Source organism: Solanum dulcamara, chromosome 8 (assembly GCF_947179165.1).
Source record: "Solanum dulcamara chromosome 8, daSolDulc1.2, whole genome shotgun sequence".
Taxonomy (NCBI): Eukaryota; Viridiplantae; Streptophyta; class Magnoliopsida; order Solanales; family Solanaceae; genus Solanum; species Solanum dulcamara.
In genome coordinates, this window is record NC_077244.1 from 13840332 (window position 1) to 13863585 (window position 23254).

A 23254-nucleotide genomic window follows, 5' to 3' on the forward strand; every position below is an offset into this window, starting at 1 on the left:
TAATTTAAGTAAAAGTATAATGAAATGATAATTGACCATACGCCCATACCTCTAGAAGGTGAAAACAATCAAAAACATACTCCCCTCCCCCATAAAACCGGGGGACCAAACAACAAATAAGTATAATGGTGATAGGAGATACTAATTAATACAAGTTTGTAGTAAAATCCAGTAACATTATTAGTGGCTCTCTGAGATCATTAATAAACAAGCCTAGAAACCTACCCCAGCCCTCGGCCTGCCAAGTGGGACCAATATAGCTCCCTTATCCGATCCAGTGGTGCACCGATAAGGGGGGTCTATTAGGGATGTGGGAAGTCCGAATACACTATCTGGGCATGGACGAGATCTTATATGTAACTATAGTATCTCCATAGTAGTACTAGAGAGAGAGTATCCAAGCCGATGAAGAAATAGGTGACGCTAGGTCGGATAATCAAGTATAGGCTAAAGGTATTTAAGATGCAGCTAATGTAGAAAAAGGGTGATATCGCGCCGAATATCATAAAACTGTGTTCATCCTCGAAGTGTGAGATACTTCTAGTATAAAAGAAGCACGTCCTCAATGTCTCTTAAATCCCAAAACCAGTGTTTAAATAATCCAAGTGGTACAACTCTCATTAAAACCAGTCTTAAAAATATATTAAAAGTGTGAGAATCCCTTCTAAAAACTAGAAGTAAAAATTCATGAAGGAGTCAGGGTTGTACCACAAAACATGAGAAAATGCTCAATCAATCAAAGAATGCCATTACCAGCATCCAAAAAAGATACATACATTCCAAAATATAACATCAAGTCTCACCACAGTATCAAGGCAAAGAAAACTAAGAAAGGATCCAATCGTTGTTTAATGGACTCGTGCCCAATAATAGACAATGAATAATAAGGCAACACAAGCCTACTGCTAAATATAATGCGAAGTAATCAAAAAATCGCTCAAAATTAGATAAGGGATAAATATCTCAATGAATGATGCCTTTACCCCGAATAATCCATAATAACCCTCAACCAAGAACTACTAAGCCAAACCTACGGCTATGATGAGCCTCTGAGGTCTCCGGCACTAGCACATGGTGCACCATCTGAAACAAGCCCTACCTGAAGCTACGCCTAGCTATAGAGCGATAAAACATATGCTAAAGCACCTAAAGGTCAAACCTAGACTAAAGCCATAAATACAAATCCTAAAAAGGATAGAATGCTAAATCAGTACCATAATTAACTCCCATAGCTTAAACTATGGATTCCATGAGACTACTCTAGTCTAAGGCTTAACTTGGAACCAAGAAAATAGAATGGGAGAAGGCAAATCCTATTCTAGACAAGTTCCAACCTAAATCACATGCAATGTATACTATGAACCCTACTAAAGCTCAATCAAAGTGGAAGACCATAGCCTACCACAAAGTCTATCACGCATTTTCCGAATTTGAGAAAACGAAGATTTCCACCTCCAAATCACCTCTAATTACTGATGGGCTAATAAAATATCAATAATAATGTCATTACAGATGTTTATACACAAAAAGTATTTAAAACAAAGATGGACCAATCTTAAAGTCTAAAGCGGGAATGTTCCAAGGTGGTAAGAGTAAGGATGCACGTGAGTTTTTGACATTGCGCCATGAAATATTGGAGGCAGTAAGCATAGTTGATGTCTAGGGTGTTCGATTTGTTATAATCCAGCTACGTGGGTCGGTCAAAGAGTGGTGGAGGATATTCATAAGGTCAAGATAAGTTTGATCCCCTCTAGTTGAGTGGGGAGTTTTTGCTAGTGCTTTTAAGGATTGCTTCATCCCATGGAGCTTATGCGAGAAGAGTAGATTGAGAGTCAAGAGTTTGACTCAAGGTGGCATGTCAGTTTTGGAGTATAATGCCTATTTTTTCCAGTTATCGAGAACTGTTACAACCTTGATCCCAGATGAGGCAGAGAGGGTCTATAGGTTCATGAAGGGTTTGACCTTCTCTATTCGATCTTATATTTCAGATCGGCCCATGAGAAGGTTTCCTTCCAGTCCATTGTGAGCACCGCCAAGGAGGTGGAACTAATGGTTAGAGAGGTGTTTGGGGACCCAAAGAGGGCCCGTGATAGTGGTTAGTGTTTGGGTACCTCATCTGGAGGTAGAGGTTTACATAGAGATGGCAATCAGTTTCAGCACTAGAGACCTGCTCATGCTTCTATGCTAGCAACTAATAGTGAGCAGTTTGGTTCAGTTGGAAAGGATTTTGTGTGTTGTATTAGATTTACTTAGTTTTTCTAGTTAGGTTGCTAGGTACCTTGTTGTTTGGTACTCACCCTTGCTTCTACACTTTTTTTAGGTTCTGAGCCTGGAATTTGATCATCGTCCCTTTCTGATCATTCAAGGCTTCCGAGAGTTTGGAAGAGGTAGCTATCGATATCTAGTGTATTGTCAAATTTCTTATACGTTTATGCTTTGCTCTATTTGAGAGTTGAAGATATATTGAGACTTGTACTTTATTTCAATTTTGTTTTCTTTAGCGGCGTGTACATGTGACAACCAATTTTTAGGGGTATTTTAAGTTGAAAGACTTTCGCCTTTGCTTATTACTTACTTATATAGTTTGTTTCCACTTTATTGTCCATAAATGTTGGGTTTTAGGCTGACTCGTTCGGTAGGAAAGTACAGGTTCCATCATACTCGAATTCTAATTGTGAGATGATTGTCTTATAAGCATTTAGTTTTGAAAGGAGTGTCGAGCACTGAATTGGGTAAGAGTAAGTAATAACTCAAAATCAATAACTATTTCTCCAAACATAGAAGAGGATTGAACCGTTAAAGTTGAATGTTTTCCTATTTTTATTATCCTAAAAAGATAAGACTTGGTTGATCGTGGATCCAAGATTGATAGATTTTTCCTTTACCATGAAAGGTTATTGGACGATTGTGCCAACAACAACGAGCTTGTTGTATGAGCACTGGCTCATAAGTGATTGTTGTCGGATAAGAAAAATTCTCATATAGGTCTTGATAGTACTCTTATTTGATGGATTGGATTGGATTGTATATGATTGGTCTCTGTCTAAACCTTACTCTTGCTTTAGACTTATGACATCTTGATTGAGTTCCTAACTCATGATTGAGTTACTTGAGTTGATGTTATTTTACCTTATGCATGTTTTATTCTACCATATTATATACTAGTACATTCCAAGTATTGACATTCATTTGGACCTGCATTATTTAATGATCCATACACATGTTATAGAGATCATCAACAGGCGCACTGTTGAGGATCTTTTCACACCCATCTTATTTGTGAGTCCTCCCCTACATTTGGAGGATACCGCTTACGTTATTCTTGCTTTGAGTTTAGTATTTTCATTTTGATTTGAAGTAGCCATGAACCAGTCGTTGACACCATTTAGACAATAGTGATAGATGCTTCATAGACTATATAGTGATGTGTTTGTTGAGTACTTTTATTTCCCTGAATTTGTTCTTGTCAGTTCTCATGACATAGATTGGAGTTTGATTTTTTGATCTGTGGCCTTTCTTCCTTGAGTTATATTATTGATTGGAATTGTCCACCTACGTGTCTCTTTATTTTAAGTCTTCTGCTGATGGAATGAATGAACAGATATGTAATCGGGCCAAGTGGTTCGTTTGGAAGGCAGTAATAATTTCTGAGTGTCGGCCACATCTAGGGAAAAGAATATTTCTTCAGAGAATGTTTTCCCCTAAAATGACACTTTTTAATATCTAAAAAATATTTAATATAAAATTATCGTTTATCTTAATTAGATAATTTATAGGCACATAATAATTATAGTTTATTTGAGACCACAATTTTTGAAAGTCTTCATTTCATTAGATAATGTTCATTCCAACACAATAAACATGAATTGGGACATAAGTAGTGGTAAATTGTAATATTTTGAGAAAAATTACTCAAATAACGTGCATTGCATGAGTCATGAAATTAGTACCTTAAAAAGATCTAGTACTAATAAGAGTAAACCATAGTAATGTATTTATTAACTTTAAAAGAAAAAAGAGTTGCACATTGTCAAGGTAAACAAAACTTTATAAAACCTCTTCATTCTGATTTTCTGAATCATCACTGTTTTGGGAGCTTACTTGATATATATAGATAAAAAAGTTTTGACATAAAAAATGATTAGTTAGAAAATAAAAAGAGATTGAAAAAATGTACATCTAGAATAAAGAGAAATCACAAGATGATAACTTCAAAAATGAGCTTAGTATCTTGGAAATCATATAATTGGGTACAATATTGAGGATCTACATATGCGTATTATTTATAATATATGAATAATAATAGTAGATAATTCATGAATATAAATTAGATCCGTAAAATTATTTTTGGCGAATTTCAAACACTGATTTAAAAACTAAATGATTGTTTGTTAAAAGTTTCAACAATTTGATCTGAACAAGCAAACAACACGGTACTCAGGAAGTGGATAACTAAAACTAAGCAAAGCTCGATAGATACAAGTACTCTTGTCATTCCAACCGAACCTCCTCAACTACAACCTGCAAGGAAGCCAAAATCCAAGAGTTCATCAACCTCCGTCAAGGGAGTATGAGCATGAGGGAGTATGCTCTCAAATTCACTAAGTTGTTAAAGTATGCTCCCTTCATGGTCTCTGACCCAAGAGCTACGATGAGCAAGTTTATTTCCGTTGTTTCAAGCTTGGTGTCCAAGGAGTGCAAAACGGCCATGTTGGTCAAGAAGATGGACATCTCTCGGTTAATGACTTATGCAAAACAAATTAAAGAAGAGAAGCTTAGAGAGAGATCAAGGGGGTTCAAAAAGGCTAGAGTAGATGGTGGAGGGTTTAACCTTTAAAGGTCCAATTATGGAAATAATTGCAAAGGCAAAGGTGGGCAACGATTTGTGGGACAAGGTTCCACCAATACTCTGCCTCCAAGGTTCAACAAGGACAAGGGTGGTAAACCAACGGTACCAAGAGAGAATGTTGCTACTCAAACCTTTCCCGCTTGCAAGAAGTGTGGAAGAACTCACAAAGAGGAATGATTAGCCGGCTCCAATGCATGCTTTAAGTGTGGAAAGCTGGGACACCATGCTAAGGATTGTAGAGATGGTGGTGGTAGGCCTCAAGTCCAAATTGCTCATGGTCAATAAGTCCAAGGAGGTTTCCAACGTACAACCGCTTTTATGCCTTGCATGGGAGATAAGAGGTTGAGGATGCACCCAATGTCATTACTAGTATATTAAAGATCTTTTCTTTTAATGTGTATGCACTATTAGATCCAGGGGAAAATTTATCTTTTGTTACTCCATTCCTTGCTAATAGATTTGATGTTTTACCTGAAATGCTATTAGAGCCCTATTTGGTTTCTACCCCCATTGGTGAGTCAGTTATTGCTAGAAAGGTCTATAGGGGTTGCCTTGTGTCTATCTTGCATAAATTTATTCCTTGTGATCTCATTGAGCTTGACATGATAGATTTTGATGTCATTCTTGGGATGGATTGGTTATATGCATCTTATGCTTGCATAGATTGTAGAAATCGTCGAGTCAAGTTCCAATTTCCAAATGAGCCTGTTATTGAATGGTAGGGTCGTGATTCGGTGGTGAAGGGACAGTTTATTTCTTATCTTAAGGCCCGCAAAATGATTTCTAAGGGATGTATTTACATATTATGAGGGTTAGGGATGTCAACTCCAAAATTCCTCTTCTTGAGTCGGTTTCTATAGTCAATGAATTCCCTGATGTCTTTCCCGATGACCTTCCCGGTGTCCCTCACGAAAGGGAAGTTGATTTTGGTATCAATATCCTCCTCGATACCCAACCTATCTTTATCCCTCCTTAACGTATGGCCCCGGCAGAATTGAAAGAGTTGAAGGAAAAATTAAAGGACTTGTTAGAGAAGGGGTTCATAAGACCAAGTATTTCGACATGGGGTGCTCTTGTGTTATTTGTGAGAAAGAAGGATCGGTCGCTTCGAATGTGCATAGACTACCGACAATTAAATAAAATGACCATTAAGAAAAAGTACCCACTTCCTAGAATAGATGACTTATTTGATCAATTACAAGGGGCAAGTCACTTCTCCAAGATCGACCTTCGGTCTGGCTATCACCAATAACGGGTGAGGGAGTGTGACATTCCCAAAATGGCCTTCCGAACAAGGTATGGTCACTTTGAATTTGTGGTGATGAGTTTTGGGTTGACGAATGCACCGACGGTGTTCATGGACTTGATGAATAGGGTGTTGAAACCTTACCTTGATACCTTCGTGGTGGTCTTCATTAATGATATTTTGATTTACTCTCGAGGTGAGGAAGAACATAAAAATCACTTGAGAGTTGTGCTTCAAACATTGAGGGATAGGCAATTATTTGCAAAATTTAGTAAGTGTGAATTTTGGTTAAATGAGGTGGCATTTCTTGGTCACGTAGTATCCGACGATGGGATCAAGGTTGATCCTAAGAAAATAGAGGCAGTGAAAAATTGTCCTAGACCATTATCTCCTTCAGACATTAGCAGCCTCTTGGGTCTAGTCGGTTACTATAGAAGGTTTGTCAAAAGTTTTTCTTCCATCTCATCTCCTATGACTAAATTGACCCAAAAAAAATCCAAATTCATATGGACAGATGAGTGTGAGAAGAGTTTCCATACCTTAAAAGATCGACTTACCTCCGCTCCTATTTTGACTCTCCGGAAGGATTAGAAGGGTTTGTAGTTTATTGTGATGCTTCAAAGATTTGTTTAGGTTGTGTCTTAATGCAGAACAGCAAGGTCATAGCCTATGTTTCTAGGCAATTAAAGGTGCATGAGCGTAATTACCCTACCCATAACGTTGAATTGGCGGCCGTTGTTTTTGCTTTAAAGATTTGGAGGCATTACCTCTATGGGGTGCATGTGGATGTGTATACTAATCATAAAAGTCTTCAATATGTGTTCACCCAAAAGGACCTTAATCTAAGGCAAAGGAGGTGGCTAGAACTCCTTAAGAACTATGACATGAGTGTGCACTATCATCCGGGTAAAGTCAATGTAGTTGTTGATGCACTTAGTAGAGTGTCTATGGGGAGTGTGGCTCATATGGATGAAAGGAAGAGGGAGTTTGTGAAAGATGTTCACTGGTTGGCTAGATTAGAGGTGAAGTTGTGTGGTACTGACGATGGTGGTATGGTTGTTCAAAATAGGTCTGAATCCTCATTGGTGGTAGATGTTAAATCAAAGCAAGATCTTGACCCAACGTTTATCGAGTTAAAGAAGTTGGTAAAGAAAAAAAGGATAGAGGTCTTTTTCTAAGGGGGAGATTGGGTGTTATACTATCAAGGTAGGATATGTGTTCCAAATATTGATGGAGTTTGATCAAAATGGAGGCTCATAATTCTACATACTCCATTCATCCCGGTTTAAAGAAAATATATCGAGACTTAAAGGAGTTGTATTGGTGGGGTGGCATGAAGAAGGACATAGCAAGGATTGTGTCCGAATTTATGAATTGCCAACAAGTGAAGGACGAACATCAAATGACAGGTGGCCTAGCCCAAGACATTGGAATCCCTACTTGGAAGTGGAAAGATGTGAATATGGATTTTGTAGTGGGTTTGCCTCATACCCAGAAGCGTCATGACTCAATTTGGGTAATTGTTCATAGAATGACTAAGTCAGCTCACTTCCTACCGGTTAAAACTTCCTATAGTGACGAAGACTATGCCAAGTTGTATATTTGGGAGTTGGTGAGGTTGCATGGTGTGCCGTTATCCATTATTACGGATCGTGGTACCCAATTCACTTCTCACTTCTAGAGATCGTTTCAAAAAGGCCTCGGTACTAACATAAAATTGAGCACAGCATTCCATCCTAAAATGGATGGGCAAGCCGAAAAGACGATTCAAACACTAGAGGATATGTTAAGGGATTGTGTGTTGGAGTTTAAAGGAAATTAGGATGACCATCTACCGCTCATCGAGTTTGCCTATAATAATAGTTACCACTCAAGTATTGAGATGGCACTATTTGAGGCTTTGTATGGAGATGATGTAGATCACCGGTTGGTTGGTTCGAAGTAGGCGAGATGACCTTTTTGGGCCCCAATTTGGTAGTTGATTCTTTAGAGAAGGTGAAGATCATTAGAGAAAGGTTGAAGATGGCTCAAAGTCATCAAAAGTCCTATTCCGACACTAGAAGAAGGGATCTTGAGTTTAATGTGGACAATTGGGTGTATCTGAAGGTTTCACCCATGAAGGGTGTGGTTCGATTTGGTAAAAAGGGGAAATTGAGCCCTAGGTATGTAGGGCCTTATAGAATCGTGAGACGTGTTGGCAAGGTTGCATATGAGTTGGAATTACCATTGGAAATGGCCATGGTTCATCCGGTGTTTCACGTATCTATGTTGAAAAAATGTGTGGGTGATCCTAGTTCCATTGTACCTATGGGAGTAGTGAATATTCAAGAAAACATGACCTATGAAGAAGTTCCTATAGAAATTTTGGACAGGCAAGTTAAGAGATTGAGGAACAAAGAAGTTGCATCTGTTAAAGTCCTTTGGAGGAATCAACAAATAGAAAGTGCAACATGGGAAGCGGAAGCGGAAGCGGAAGCGGATATGATTAAGCGATACCCTCATCTTTTCCCCTCTACCCAAATCTAAGGTATTAAGTTGTCCTTGTTCAATTACTTGAAATCTTTACATCTCAACTTTTCTTGTCATATCCTTGCAAAATTATGAAATATGTTTTAAATGATGTTTTAAATAAAACTATTGCATTAATGATGGGTTGTTGGTTTACACTCTACTCTACTCAAGCTAAGTCTTTTCTCATTTGACGACGAATGTTCCCAAGGGGGAGATAATGTAACATCCTCTAAAAACATTGTATACGATGTTTTAATTCTCGCCTAAAAATGATATAGCCTCTGTATTTTGGACATAACTTTTCATAGAATTGTTCAAATTGTGTGATTTAAATTTCTGATAACCATAAGATCATTACCTACAATTTTTGTGAAGACCATATTTTAAGTTTCGGAGGTTAAGTAGGTCAAATAAATTAATTGTTGTAAGACAAGATGTTGTAATGGAATGTAGTGTTTATAAAAGCAAAATCATATCTCACTATAGGTTTATCCAAATTGGTTGATTCTTGAACTATATGAATCTAGACTTTCATATCTATAATTCTTATGGACACCAAATCTTAATAAGGAATTTATCTTATTCAAACACAGCTTCGAAAAAGAGTATTCTGTTAAAAAGAACTCATCTCACCTACCATGGAAAAATCTAGATACATTTGACATCACTCATGACATGAATTGTCCTCCATTTAACATCACCCATGACATCACAATTTTCCATTAAACTTTTAGATTTTTTCTTTATAATTATTTTATTTATTGTTAGGTCCCTCTTCTACACCTATAAATACCCATCTTATTTCCTCATTTTATTCATCAAGCTTTCTCAAGCAACTCTTCTCTCTATACACTTCTTTACTCATTCTCAAATATAATTTTAGTTCTTAGTAGTGAAAAAATACTATTCTTGTAATTCATATACTCCAGGTAGTACACAAAATGTTCCGGTGGGGAGAAAAGCTAGGACTCAAGAGTGTTCATTAAGTCTTTCGGTTCCGACTAAAGCTTCGAATTCCAGGTATGTAAGGCTTCAATGAGAGTATTCCTTTCACTTTCATGTCTAAATTATTTTGATTATATGATAAATTATATTTATTTTCTTTAAGCTCTACTCTAAGTTATGTGGTGTTTATCCATGGGTTCTTCCACCCATGTAGTCTAAAAACTCTTTCAATCAAGCCTCTTGATTTCAAGTAATATTTTCTTATGGTAATTCTTATTTTTACTTAATAGTATGAATCATGGTTAAACTAATGATTATTGGTCTATTTTGATGCGAAATTATGTAAAAATAAGTAAAAATTACTTAATAGTATGAAATTATGTCGCATCAAAATAGACCAATAATCATTAGTTTAACCATGATTCATACTATTAAGTAAAAATAAGAATTACCATAAGAAAATATTACTTGAAATCAAGAGGCTTGATTGAAAGAGTTTTTAGACTACATGGGTGGAAGAACCCATGGATAAACACCACATAACTTAGAGTAGAGCTTAAAGAAAATAAATATAATTTATCATATAATCAAAATAATTTAGACATGAAAGTGAAAGGAATACTCTCATTGAAGCCTTACATACCTGGAATTCGAAGCTTTAGTCGGAACCGAAAGACTTAATGAACACTCTTGAGTCCTAGCTTTTCTCCCCACCGGAACATTTTGTGTACTACCTGGAGTATATGAATTACAAGAATAGTATTTTTTCACTACTAAGAACTAAAATTATATTTGAGAATGAGTAAAGAAGTGTATAGAGAGAAGAGTTGCTTGAGAAAGCTTGATGAATAAAATGAGGAAATAAGATGGGTATTTATAGGTGTAGAAGAGGGACCTAACAATAAATAAAATAATTATAAAGAAAAAATCTAAAAGTTTAATGGAAAATTGTGATGTCATGGGTGATGTTAAATGGAGGACAATTCATGTCATGAGTGATGTCAAATGTATCTAGATTTTTCCATGGTAGGTGAGATGAGTTCTTTTTAACAGAATACTCTTTTTCGAAGCTGTGTTTGAATAAGATAAATTCCTTATTAAGATTTGGTGTCCATAAGAATTATAGATATGAAAGTCTAGATTCATATAGTTCAAGAATCAACCAATTTGGATAAACCTATAGTGAGATATGATTTTGCTTTTATAAACACTACATTCCATTACAACATTTTGTCTTACAACAATTAATTTATTTGACCTACTTAACCTCCGAAACTTAAAATATGGTCTTCACAAAAATTGTAGGTAATGATCTTATGGTTATCAGAAATTTAAATCACACAATTTGAACAATTCTATGAAAAGTTATGTCCAAAATACAGAGGCTATATCATTTTTAGGCGAGAATTAAAACATCGTATACAATGTTTTTAGAGGATGTTACATTATCTCCCCCTTGGGAACATTCGTCGTCAAATGAGAAAAGACTTAGCTTGAGTAGAGTAGAGTGTAAACCAACAACCCATCATTAATGCAATAGTTTTATTTAAAACATCATTTAAAACATATTTCATAATTTTGCAAGGATATGACAAGAAAAGTTGAGATGTAAAGATTTCAAGTAATTGAACAAGGACAACTTAATACCTTAGATTTGGGTAGAGGGGAAAAGATGAGGGTATCGCTTAATCATATCCGCTTCCGCTTCCGCTTCCGCTTCCCATGTTGCACTTTCTATTTGTTGATTCCTCCAAAGGACTTTAACAGATGCAACTTCTTTGTTCCTCAATCTCTTAACTTGCCTGTCCAAAATTTCTATAGGAACTTCTTCATAGGTCATGTTTTCTTGAATATTCACTACTCCCATAGGTACAATGGAACTAGGATCACCCACACATTTTTTCAACATAGATACGTGAAACACCGGATGAACCATGGCCATTTCCAATGGTAATTCCAACTCATATGCAACCTTGCCAACACGTCTCACGATTCTATAAGGCCCTACATACCTAGGGCTCAATTTCCCCTTTTTACCAAATCGAACCACACCCTTCATGGGTGAAACCTTCAGATACACCCAATCGTCCACATTAAACTCAAGATCCCTTCTTCTAGTGTCGGAATAGGACTTTTGATGACTTTGAGCCATCTTCAACCTTTCTCTAATGATCTTCACCTTCTCTAAAGAATCAACTACCAAATTGGGGCCCAAAAAGGTCATCTCGCCTACTTCGAACCAACCAACCGGTGATCTACATCATCTCCATACAAAGCCTCAAATAGTGCCATCTCAATACTTGAGTGGTAACTATTATTATAGGCAAACTCGATGAGCGGTAGATGGTCATCCTAATTTCCTTTAAACTCCAACACACAATCCCTTAACATATCCTCTAGTGTTTGAATCGTCTTTTCGGCTTGCCCATCCATTTTAGGATGGAATGCTGTGCTCAATTTTATGTTAGTACCGAGGCCTTTTTGAAATGATCTCTAGAAGTGAGAAGTGAATTGGGTACCACGATCCGTAATAATGGATAACGGCACACCATGCAACCTCACCAACTCCCAAATATACAACTTGACATAGTCTTCATCACTATAGGAAGTTTTAACCGGTAGGAAGTGAGCTGACTTAGTCATTCTATGAACAATTACCCAAATTGAGTCATGACGCTTCTGGGTATGAGGCAAACCCACTACAAAATCCATATTCACATCTTCCCACTTCCAAGTAAGGATTCCAATGTCTTGGGCTAGGCTACCTGTCATTTGATGTTCGGCCTTCACTTGTTGGCAATTCATAAATTCGGACACAATCCTTGCTATGTCCTTCTTCATGCCACCCCACCAATACAACTCCTTTAAGTCTTGATATATTTTCTTTAAACCGGGATGAATGGAGTATGTAGAATTATGAGCCTCCATTTTGATCAAACTCCATCAACATTTGGAACACATATCCTACCTTGATAGTATAACACCCCATCTCCCCCTTAGAAAAAGACCTCTATCCTCTTTTTCTTTACCAACTTCTTTAACTCGATAAACGTTGGGTCAAGATCTTGCTTTGATTTAACATCTACCACCAATGAGGATTCAGACCTATTTTGAACAACCATACCACCATCGTCAGTACCACACAACTTCACCCCTAATCTAGCCAACCGGTGAACATCTTTCACAAACTCCCTCTTCCTTTCATCCACATGAGCCACACTCCCCATAGACACTCTACTAAGTGCATCAACAACTACATTGACTTTACCCGGATGATAGTGCACACTCATGTCATAGTTCTTAAGGAGTTCTAGTCACCTCCTTTGCCTTAGATTAAGGTCCTTTTGGGTGAACACATATTGAAGACTTTTATGATCAGTATACACATCCACATGCACCCCATAGAGGTAATGCCTCCAAATCTTTAGAGCAAAAACAACGGCCGCCAATTCAACGTTATGGGTAGGGTAATTACGCTCATGCACCTTTAATTGCCTAGAAGCATAGGCTATGACCTTGCCGTTTTGCATTAAGACACAACCTAAACAAATCTTTCGGTTTCGGTATTTGGTATTTCGGTTTTGGTATTCGGGATTTCCCGAATACCAAACTTTTTAATTTTTTAATTTTTTTATTTTTATTTTTCATTTTTTACAAAAAAACTGGAAAAAAAATTACCAAAAAAATAAGAGTATAGTAAGAGGAAACTATCTCATTTTTTATTTCCCTTACCATTTTCATTTCAACTTTTCCACGTTTACCGTTTATTATATGCACACTTACACGTACATTATGGATAACTGCTAAAATTTAATTCATGTACATGTAAAAATTATAAATTCAAATTTCAAATTTATGCAATTGATTAAGAATTCTAATTTCACTTTGCATGATTCCCACGTTAGTTATCTACATAAATTATTTGGTAGTTACATTGAGAACGAAAGATTCCAACTCTTTCATATCTTTGGAGAAACTAATTAATAATTAGTGCAGTGATGTAGAGTTTTTGGATAATTCAAAGAAAAACATATGTATAAAAATTATGTATGATATATTAGAGATTTTTGTTTTCACTCTTTTTCATTATTTTTATTACATGGTAATATTTTTTTTATTCTGTATCGATTCATAAATTATTTTCTCTTTGTTTATGATGTATCATTTCTTCTCCGTAGAATGTGGCTTACGAGCAATTTCAATTTCGATATTCGACAAGTTAAAATGCATTTATTACTTAAATATGGTGTAGTAATAAAAATGTAAGTTAAGATATGTATTCTTTAGGTTAATGTAAATATTAAATGCGGATAATTTTTTATTGTATATTAACTATTAAAAAAATATGGTATTACCGAATACCGTACCGAACCGAAGTTTGATTTACCGATTACCGAATTACCGAACCGAAGTTTGAAAGTTCAGTATTTGGTATATACTTTGAATTACCGATTACCGAATTACTGAACCCGAACTTTGAAAATACCGAACCGAATACCGAACGCCCACCCCTAATCGCGAGGTCATCACTTTCCAAACCACTGCCCCTAATGTTAATAGTAATCCTTTGCCGAATCATGAAGGGGTTAATATCAATATGATTGAGATGGAAGAAGATTGGTATGTAACAAAGGCCATAGTGCCATCCTATCCTAATAGTCCCGAAATGGCTGTGGCTTCACTAAGAATAAAGGAGAAATCGGATTTTGTGATTTTGACACCTAAAAAAGTTGTTGCTTTAGTGCTGAAAGAAATTTCTAACTATAAGAAGTTCATGATCGAGACTGCGGAAATGCAAGGAATGACGCGGTCTGGTAGGTGTTACACCCTAAAAGAATTAGCTCAAGGATGGCCTAAGAGAGACCAACAAAAGAGACCGATCAGTGAAGCTGAGGCTGAAGAGTTTTGGTGGAAGATGCTACCAAAAGAGTACTCTATAGTGAAACATTTGGAGAAAGTACCTGCCCAAATCTCAGTATGGGCATTGTTGATGATCTTACAACGGCACAGACATTCCTTGATGAAAGCTTTGGATGATACGTATGTACTCATGGGTACAAATGGAGATAACCTGGCTGCTATGGTAAGTCAAGTCATTCAAGGACATCGCATCAGTTTTAGCGATAAAGAATTGCCTCTTGAGGGGGGTGATGTATAACAAAGCTCTTTATGTCACCATTAAGTATCGGGATAAGATTATGAATCGTGTATTGATCGATGATGGATCGGGACTTAATATTTGTCCTTTGTCGACTCTCAAACAGTTGAACTTTGATTTGGGGAAAGTCTGACAGAACCAAGTTAATGTGAGGGCTTTCGATGGGGGTCAAAGAGATACATTAGGAGTTGTGAACTTGTGTATTCAGGTAGGCCCTTCTGATTTCATTGTAGAGTGATAAGTGATGGACATCACCACCAGCTACAACCTACTATTTGGAAGACCCTAGATCCATATGGCCAGAGCCGTACCCTCTACTCTCTATCAGATAATAAAGTTCGTAAAGAATGACCATAAGGTGGTTGTGTATGGTGAGGGAAGGCATTCAAATAGTTGTGCACCAATTGTTGATGATATTACTATAGGTACCGACTTCTACACAGTAGAACTGGTAAATACCACTGGTGATGATTTGTCCCCACAACCCCCTATGCCTTCTGTTTATAAAATGATAGCCATTGTCATGCTCCGAAATAGTTTTGAGCCAGGATTCAGATTGGGAAAGCACTTCCAAGGAATCATAGAGCCTATTCAGATTCCTGATAGAGGATTGAAGTACAGTTTAGGATATGTCCCCACATAAGACGATAAGATAGATGTGATAAGCAGGAGTATTGCTCGGGTGTTGGCTAGGTCAATACCTCACTTGTATCTGTCATTTCCCATGCGGGAACATGTGAATGATGGCAGTCTTGGGGAAGGGATCTAGAATCTTTTTGAGAAAGTTGACACAATCTTAGAGGAAGAAACGGAGATATCAGGCATCCGGGGTACTGAGATAGAAGAGAAATTATCTAATTGGACGTACACACCGCTCTTAGTCCCTCACTCATCTTGGTAGATAAATACATATTATCTACTTACTTTTAAATTGGTGGTAGTATGGAGGAGGCCTGAGACCCACCCTTTATGATGTTTCTATTTGGTTATGCTTTAAATTACCTTTGTGATATTTGAAAAAAGGCAGATTGACCCACAGTCATGGCCAAAGTTTGTATTTATTTTGTTTTATATGAAGACCTCTTTTATTGCGAAATTTACTTATTATTTGCTTAACAGTCTATATTTTACTTATCTGACCTTATTTGCTTATGATTTCAGTAAAAATAACTTAAAATCTGCCAATATCATATCATGTCACAAGCTAAATGAACAAAATGAGATAGATGATGATGAGTTCGAGGATTATGATGAATAAGCTATGATACCCGAACACCTCACCGAGGGATTGAAATAATTTGAGGAGCAATACAAGCCAAATCAAGAAGAAACTGAGGCTGTGAATCTAGGAGATGATCAGTATATCAAGGAAACTAGAATCAGTGTCCATTTAACAAAAGCTCAGAGGAAGGAAATTATCAGTTTGCTTAGAGAGTTAATCGATATATTTGCTTGGTCTTATGATGACGTGACAGGTTTGAGTATAGACATCGTGTCTCATAAATTACCGATCAATATGGATTGCAGTCTAATAAAACAAAATACTCAAAAATTCAAGCCAGATTTGAGTTTGAGGATCAAAGACGAGGTAACCAAGCAAATTCAATCCAGAGTTATGGAAGTGACACAGTATCTGACTTGGTTATCCAACACTGTTCTAGTTCCTAAGAAAGATAGCAAAATCAGAATCTGTGTTGATTATAGAGATATGAACAAAGCAAGCCCTAAAGATAACTTTTCATTACCAAATATCCATATTTTCATTGATAATTATGCCAACCATGAGATGCAGTCGTTTGTGGATTGCTACGTAGGTTATCACCAGATTCTAATGGATGAAGAAGATGCAGAAAAGACAGCTTTCGTCACACCATAGGGTGTGTATCATTATCGATTAATGCCATTTGGTCTCAAGAATGCTGGGGCCACTTACATGAGAGCCATGACAACAATTTTTCATGATATAATTCACAAGGAGATTGAAGTGTACGTGGATGATATCATTATCAAATCCCGCGAGAGTGCGGATTATTTGGTTCACTTGAAGAAGTTCTTTTATCATCTATGCAAAAACAACTTGAAATTGAATCCCGCTAAATATGCTTTTAGAATGCCAGCCGGCAAGTTATTATGGTTCATAGTCAGTAGAAGGGGTATCGAGCTTGATCCCGCTAAAATCAAGGCGATTCAAAAATTACCTCCACCAAAGACCAAGAAGGAAGTGATGAGTTTTTTGGGAAGATTGAACTACATCAGCCGATTCATAGCTCAGTCCACATTGATCTGTGAGCCTATCTTTAAGCTGCTGAAAAAGGATTCATTGACAAAATAGATCGAAGAGTGTTAGACAGCTTTCGATGCTATCAAAAGTTAGGGAAGGAGTCCATTGTTGCTATATCTGTCTGTCTCGGATAATGCATTTGGATGTGTGCTAGGTCAACATGATGAGACTAGGAAGAAGGAACGATCAATCTACTACTTAAGCAAGAAGTTTACTCCATACGAGGCTCATTACACTCTTTTGGAGAAAACTTGTTGTGCTTTAACCTGGATTGCTCAAAAGTTAAGACATTACTTGTCTTCGTATACTACATATCTCATTTCCAAGATGGATCCACTGAAATATATCTTTCAGAAGGCGATGCCGACCGGGAAGTTAGCAAAATGGCAAATGCTTTTAAGTGAGTTTGATATTTTGTACATAACCCAAAAGGCAATAAAAGCACAAGCCTTAGCTTATCATCTCGCAGAAAATCCAGTAGACGAAGAGTATGAACTGCTCAAAATTTATTTTCCTGATGAAGAGGTATTATTTGTAGGAGAAGATATATCTGAGGCATACCCTGGTTGGAGAGTATTTTTTTTATGGGGCGGTGAATCATGAAGGAAGTGGGATTGGAGAAATCCTAATATAAGAATCTGGCCAACATTATCCTATGGCAGCCAAACTCCAATTTCTTTGCACGAACAACATGGTTGAATATGAAGCATGCATCATGGGTCTAAAGATGGCGATCGATAAGGACATTCAAGATTTGTTGGTAATCGGAGATTCAGATTTACTGATTCATCAGGTTCAGGGGGAATGGGCCATGAAGAATTCAAAGATTGCACCGTACGTGAAGTTTGTGCAAAGGTTGTGTAAAAGGTTCCGCAAGATCGAGTTTAGGCATACCCCAAGGTTGCAGAATGAATTTACTGATGCTTTGGCTACCATATCCTCAATGATAAAACATCCGAATACAAATTACATTGACCCTGTGGAGATATATTGGAAGGAACAACCCGCTCACTATTCGCATGTCGAAGTAGAATCAGATAGGAGACCTTGGTATTTTGACATAAAAAGGTATCTAGAAATCAGAACTTATCCAGATAATGCGACTTTCAATCAGAAGAAAGCAATACATCGAATGGCTAACAATTTCTTTCCAAGTGGAGAAACCCTTTATAGGAGAACTTCAGATATGGGACTTCTCTGATGTGTCGATTCCAGTGAAGCTACAAAGCTTCTCGAACAAATTCATGCGGGAGTTTGTGGAACTTATATGAATGGGCTTACTTTGGCAAAGAAGATCTTTCGATCCGGCTATTTTTGGATGACTATGGAGCATGATTGTAGTAAGTATGTGCAAAAATGTCATCAATGTCAAGTGCACGGTGATTTGATTCGAGTACCTCCTCACGAACTCAATGCTATGAGTTCTCCTTGGCCATTTCTGGCTTAGGGTATGGATATCATTGGTCCAATAGAGTCATCCGCCTCTAATGGACATAGGTTCATTTTAGGTACCATTGATTACTTCACCAAATTGGTAGAATTTTGTCCCAAAAGTTGTAGTAGCTGGACTGAATTCATCTCTTCTGCTTGGGGAAGGCATGGACATCTATGGAGAGGAAATAAGCCTATTTGGTGAAGGCAAAATCTCGGACAACAAATCTGTGCTTGCAAGGTCTTGATTATCACGTAGTCTTTTAATTTCCATCGGAAGATCATTCCCAGATGGAGGGTATTGGTTATCGCTGGGTTCTGCATGATTATCCTGTGAGGAAGCCATCTTGACTTTTGCTGAAATGAAGTCTTCCTTGTAGATATTACGCAGATCATCACATAATCTTATAGATTAACAGAAGATGAATTTTAGGTGAAGAACATTCAACTCATAAGATAATGACTGTGAGACACCCACCGGTTATTAAAGGCTCAAAGAAAATTCCATCTTTTCTTAGTCTCTTGTTTTGTTTCCAGATGTCCAAAGAAGAACAAGGAACCTTCTTCTTTTCCCGCAATTTTATATCGATGCCCTGTAGTCTCCTTTTCATCTCACTTTATAGTTGAACATGATATATTGTCAAAATACGAATGGTTGAAGAAAATATATAGTTAATGATGATAAAAGATTAACATACTGATTTGGCACTACTATGTCCTTATCATAGATGAGTAGCTTTCGCTTTCTTCTTATTTTTGGTGCCTCGGGAGGTGGTGTTGAAAGAAGAGCTAAATCAGGTGACTGATGCCCTGAATATCCATGAAAGAAGAAGTTCCATGTTGGAATATAAACATGACAAATACGTAATTTCAGTTTAAGAATAAGAACCCTGCATGCCAGCACCTACAAAATGATATCTGTGGATAAGCAAATTCGTGAGCCTCCACTGAAGTAGCTGACAGTGGTTCTTGTCGTTGTTGAGAAGGGATTGAATGTCCTCCGGGGGTAAAAATCTCTTTCACAACTGGGCTTGCAGTTTCCTTGTCTCTCATGATCTGTTCCTCCAGAATTCTATCTGGTTCCATCACATCATTCCCTCGGCCTGACCACAAGGGAACATTCTCAAAAACTATGATCATGGACATCATCACGCATGAGTTCAATTTCAGGAATGTCATCACGAACAATTCCTTGGTTTAGTCTTTCCTGATTCTTAGAGGGAGAATGTTGGGGTTGAGCAGCAGTTTCGCCTCTCTCCATGGGCATGGCACCTAATCCAGAAACTTCACCTGATTTTGACAAATTCTTCATTGTGTCCTGTAAAAACAAACTCTTTGTCAAACTAGTGTTGCAGCGTAAGTGAATAAATTTAGAGTTCCCTGCTAATTATGAAGCAAAATATACACTCACCTCATCAATGAAAATAGCAACATACTGATCTTCATGCGATACAATTTGATCTATACAAAAGAAAATTTCATAACTGAAAGTTCAATTGAAAATGAAATAGAAAAAGATACAAAAGAAGAATTAAAGTAAACACAATACATACCTTCCAAAGTTATCTTTTCATAACTTTTAACATGAGTATCCTTAACCCTGGAATTCCAAATGCACGTGTAACTAACTACAGATTATAGATGACAACTTAAAAAATACAACAGAAAATTACCTATTCAGGTCAAGATCTTCATCAAAAACTAAGGGATCAAGTTCAAATGTTTCTGGTAGAATGATAGAGTGGTATGGTGAATGAGTGGCATCTTCTGGCAGATTGACATTTGTGGATGATAAGGCCTTTATAACTCCCATTAGTAATGTTTTGCAATCCTCAGAAAAGTATTCAACTTGCTTTGAGTATATTCGAACAACTCCAAGTAGAAGGTGGCCAGACGTTCGCAACGCAATAGGTACTTCAGGAGTCGTGATGCGCTCTAGAAATAGATTTCAAAAAATAAGCAACAGTATCATGAGCAAAGACCTAAGAAATATCATATGCATATAAATCTACTGCTATATATTTGTGTAGAGCAACTTATACTTCCTTTCTGGCTTTTATGAAATCATGCTTTAGTCAAAACCTAGCAACATCAGTGGGGGAAAAGCTTTGTATGTAATTCAAAAAATATCAACTTTAGCAAGACTTCTTTATGGCAGTATTGTCTAGGCGAACTTATACGCACCTTGATTGTTCCACGAAGTACCTAAGAAAGCAGCAAAGACTAACTAATTGAAACAAGTACATTTGGCATATACCAGAAAACTTAGCAACATTTGTAGCATTAAAAGTTTTTAAGGTTACATATGCGCAAGATTTAGTGTCCCACATAAGATAAATCTACAACATTCCTAAACAATGTATGACTTAATAATAATAAAAATATATATAATTTTGCTCCTAAATTATTCAAAAGGGCATATATTTGTCCTCCATTAGAATTTGGCACAAAAATACCATTATCGTCAATCAAGTAGCTCAAAAATGTCCTTATAGTAAGCCAAGTAGCTCAAACATATCCTCCCACTAACTATTGCTCCACCTCAGATGGAAAAGGTCTAATTTTACCCCTAAACTACATGAAATGGGACATTTTTATCTTTCTTTCAATATAGCTCAGTCAATATCATCCAAAAAATTATTGTTATGATTGGTATTGTTATTTGCATTATATCCAAATTCTAAGATGACTTACTTATTTACTTAACTTGTCAATCCCTTTTCCTTTACCCCCTGAAAGCTTACCCTATAAATGCCAACTTATCTTAATTAAATTTCGTTACTTATAGTGAAATGGAAAGGGGCAGTTTTTGAGCTATTTAATTAATGATAAAGGCATTTTTGTGCCCAAAGAGAAACAAAGAACACAGTTATTACTTTTCAAATAGTTTAAACGCAAAATTGATCCTTTTCCCTAATTAAAATCATGGGTAGAATCATCTGTAAACTTCAATCTCATTCAAGAGAAAGGTCCAGAATTCACATTTATCAGACAAAAGATTCCAATGAACCTTATTTTATTTGTGTGATGAACACATTTGTTCTCTCCTATTTACCTAAGAATTCAAGAGTTGATATAGTGTCTAAGTGCAAGTTCCAATCTTTTATGCTTAGAGTTTCTCTTAGAGTAATCCAGTCTCCTCTAAATATATTAATTTTATTTTCACAGCTAAAAAACAGACCATCATGTCCTCCTTCCCGTTATTCAATCATGATCATATGCGTGGAGCATGAATTTTACTCTTCATAGACAACTTTACTACTTAAACATCAAGATCAAAATGAAAATTCTCATTTTTGACCTTCTTAAAATGATCAATGAATAACTAACAACACGGGTGACAATACATTGTGCATAAGCACAGACTAATCCAAGTGTTCAACTATCACATTTAGAACGGAAGACAAAGTCTCCATTAAATTACAAATCGATTCAGCTTTGCAAATGACGAAACCTCCCTTTCAAACTAAATCCCAATACTCAATCAAAAATGCAATCTTTAATGTAAAAGAATAAATCTTTATCTCACAAAAGGTCCTAATTGATATCAGCAAAACTAGAACTGCATAATAAACTACTTGAAATTAAGAAAAGAGAAAAACCTGCAGTAGGCAAATAAAATGCTATAAATTCTCGAGCAATAAACATAACATTGGATACATAAAATTACATTCAATTAATACTCTGCAACAACGTATTGAATTATATACTCAAAAGTACATTTCAATCTAAACCTTCAACTAGCATGACTAAAACAGAGAGAAACTTGAACTACAAGCATTCATCTGTGCATATAAAAAAATCCAAGCTTAATTAAAAGATTCAAAAGATCAAATCTTTATCTCATAAAAAGTCTCAATTGATATCAGCAAAACAAGAATCATATATCAACCAAGTGAAATTAGAAAAATCAATTTGTTTTCTTTTTTCAAAAATCTCAAGAAATAAAAAAACAAAATCAAAACAAAACAATAAAGAAACAGCCCATCAAACCCCATATAAAGAAAAGAAAAATCTTGGCAAATGGGACAAATAAAAAGGGGCAACTTTTTTCAAGAAAAAATAAAGACATTAGAAAACATACCAACAGTGGAGGGAATGTTAGTAGAAGTATAATGGGGTTTCTTCAACTTGTGTTGTAAATGTGCAGTGCACCATACTGTCCCTAATGGAACCTTTTGATCCAAGAATGTGTGTGAATAAAACATTTCTCCATCAAAAAATTAACAGCCAAGAATGAAGATTGGCGGCCAACGACGGCGACCACTTTCAATTCAGAGGCTTCTCCGATGACCTAATTTTCTTTGGCTCTTCAGTTCCCTCTGTATGAAAGAGGGATTTTGTATGGTTGATTGGGGTTTATCGTTCGAATTTTTTGAGGTTCTGAGTTAGAAACCGCGGGAGAAAGTGGCCAATGCGGCAAGATATAACTTTGACACTTTTTGTTTCCTTAAAAGAACTGTTTGGTTTTGGTTATTTACGCAATTGCCATTTCTATTTTATTTGTGTTAATTCCAAATCAACATATTTTTCTCAAATTTAAAGAAAATGACTTTCCATAAAAAAAGTAAGAAAAATATTTTCCAAAATTATTTTAAACATATCACTTTTTCTCATTTTAACTTAAGTCTCGGGTCAGGGTTGTCTCAAGTCAGGGTGGGGTGTCGGGGGTCGAGGTCGAATGTCGAGGTCGGGTCGGGTTTCAGGTCTAGTCCCAAGGGTCAGATCTCAGATCTCTGGTCGGGTCTTAGGTTAGGTTTGGGTCTCGGGTTCAGGATTAGGGTCAGAATCAAATCTCAAATCGGGTGTCGAGGGTCGGGGTCTGGTCTCGGT

At 36.5% G+C, this 23254-nt stretch overlaps 1 protein-coding gene and 1 pseudogene across 1 annotated transcript; one reads left to right on the top strand and one right to left on the bottom strand.

The window, feature by feature from the left end:
- Window positions 1–17717: 17717 nt before the first annotated feature.
- Window positions 17718–18191, top strand: LOC129899812 (uncharacterized). The gene has a single exon (XM_055974825.1). The coding sequence runs from the start codon at window positions 17718–17720 to the stop codon at window positions 18189–18191; it is 474 nt and encodes a 157-aa protein (XP_055830800.1).
- A 405-nt stretch (window positions 18192–18596) lies between these two features.
- LOC129899813 (sister chromatid cohesion 1 protein 3-like) lies at window positions 18597–22822 on the bottom strand (annotated as a pseudogene).
- Between the last annotated feature and the right edge of the window lie 432 nt (window positions 22823–23254).

Excerpts from the sequence above, each read along its gene's own strand:
- LOC129899812 (XM_055974825.1), top strand. The coding sequence starts at position 17,718 with ATGGCGATCGATAAGGACATTCAAGATTTGTTGGTAATCGGAGATTCA.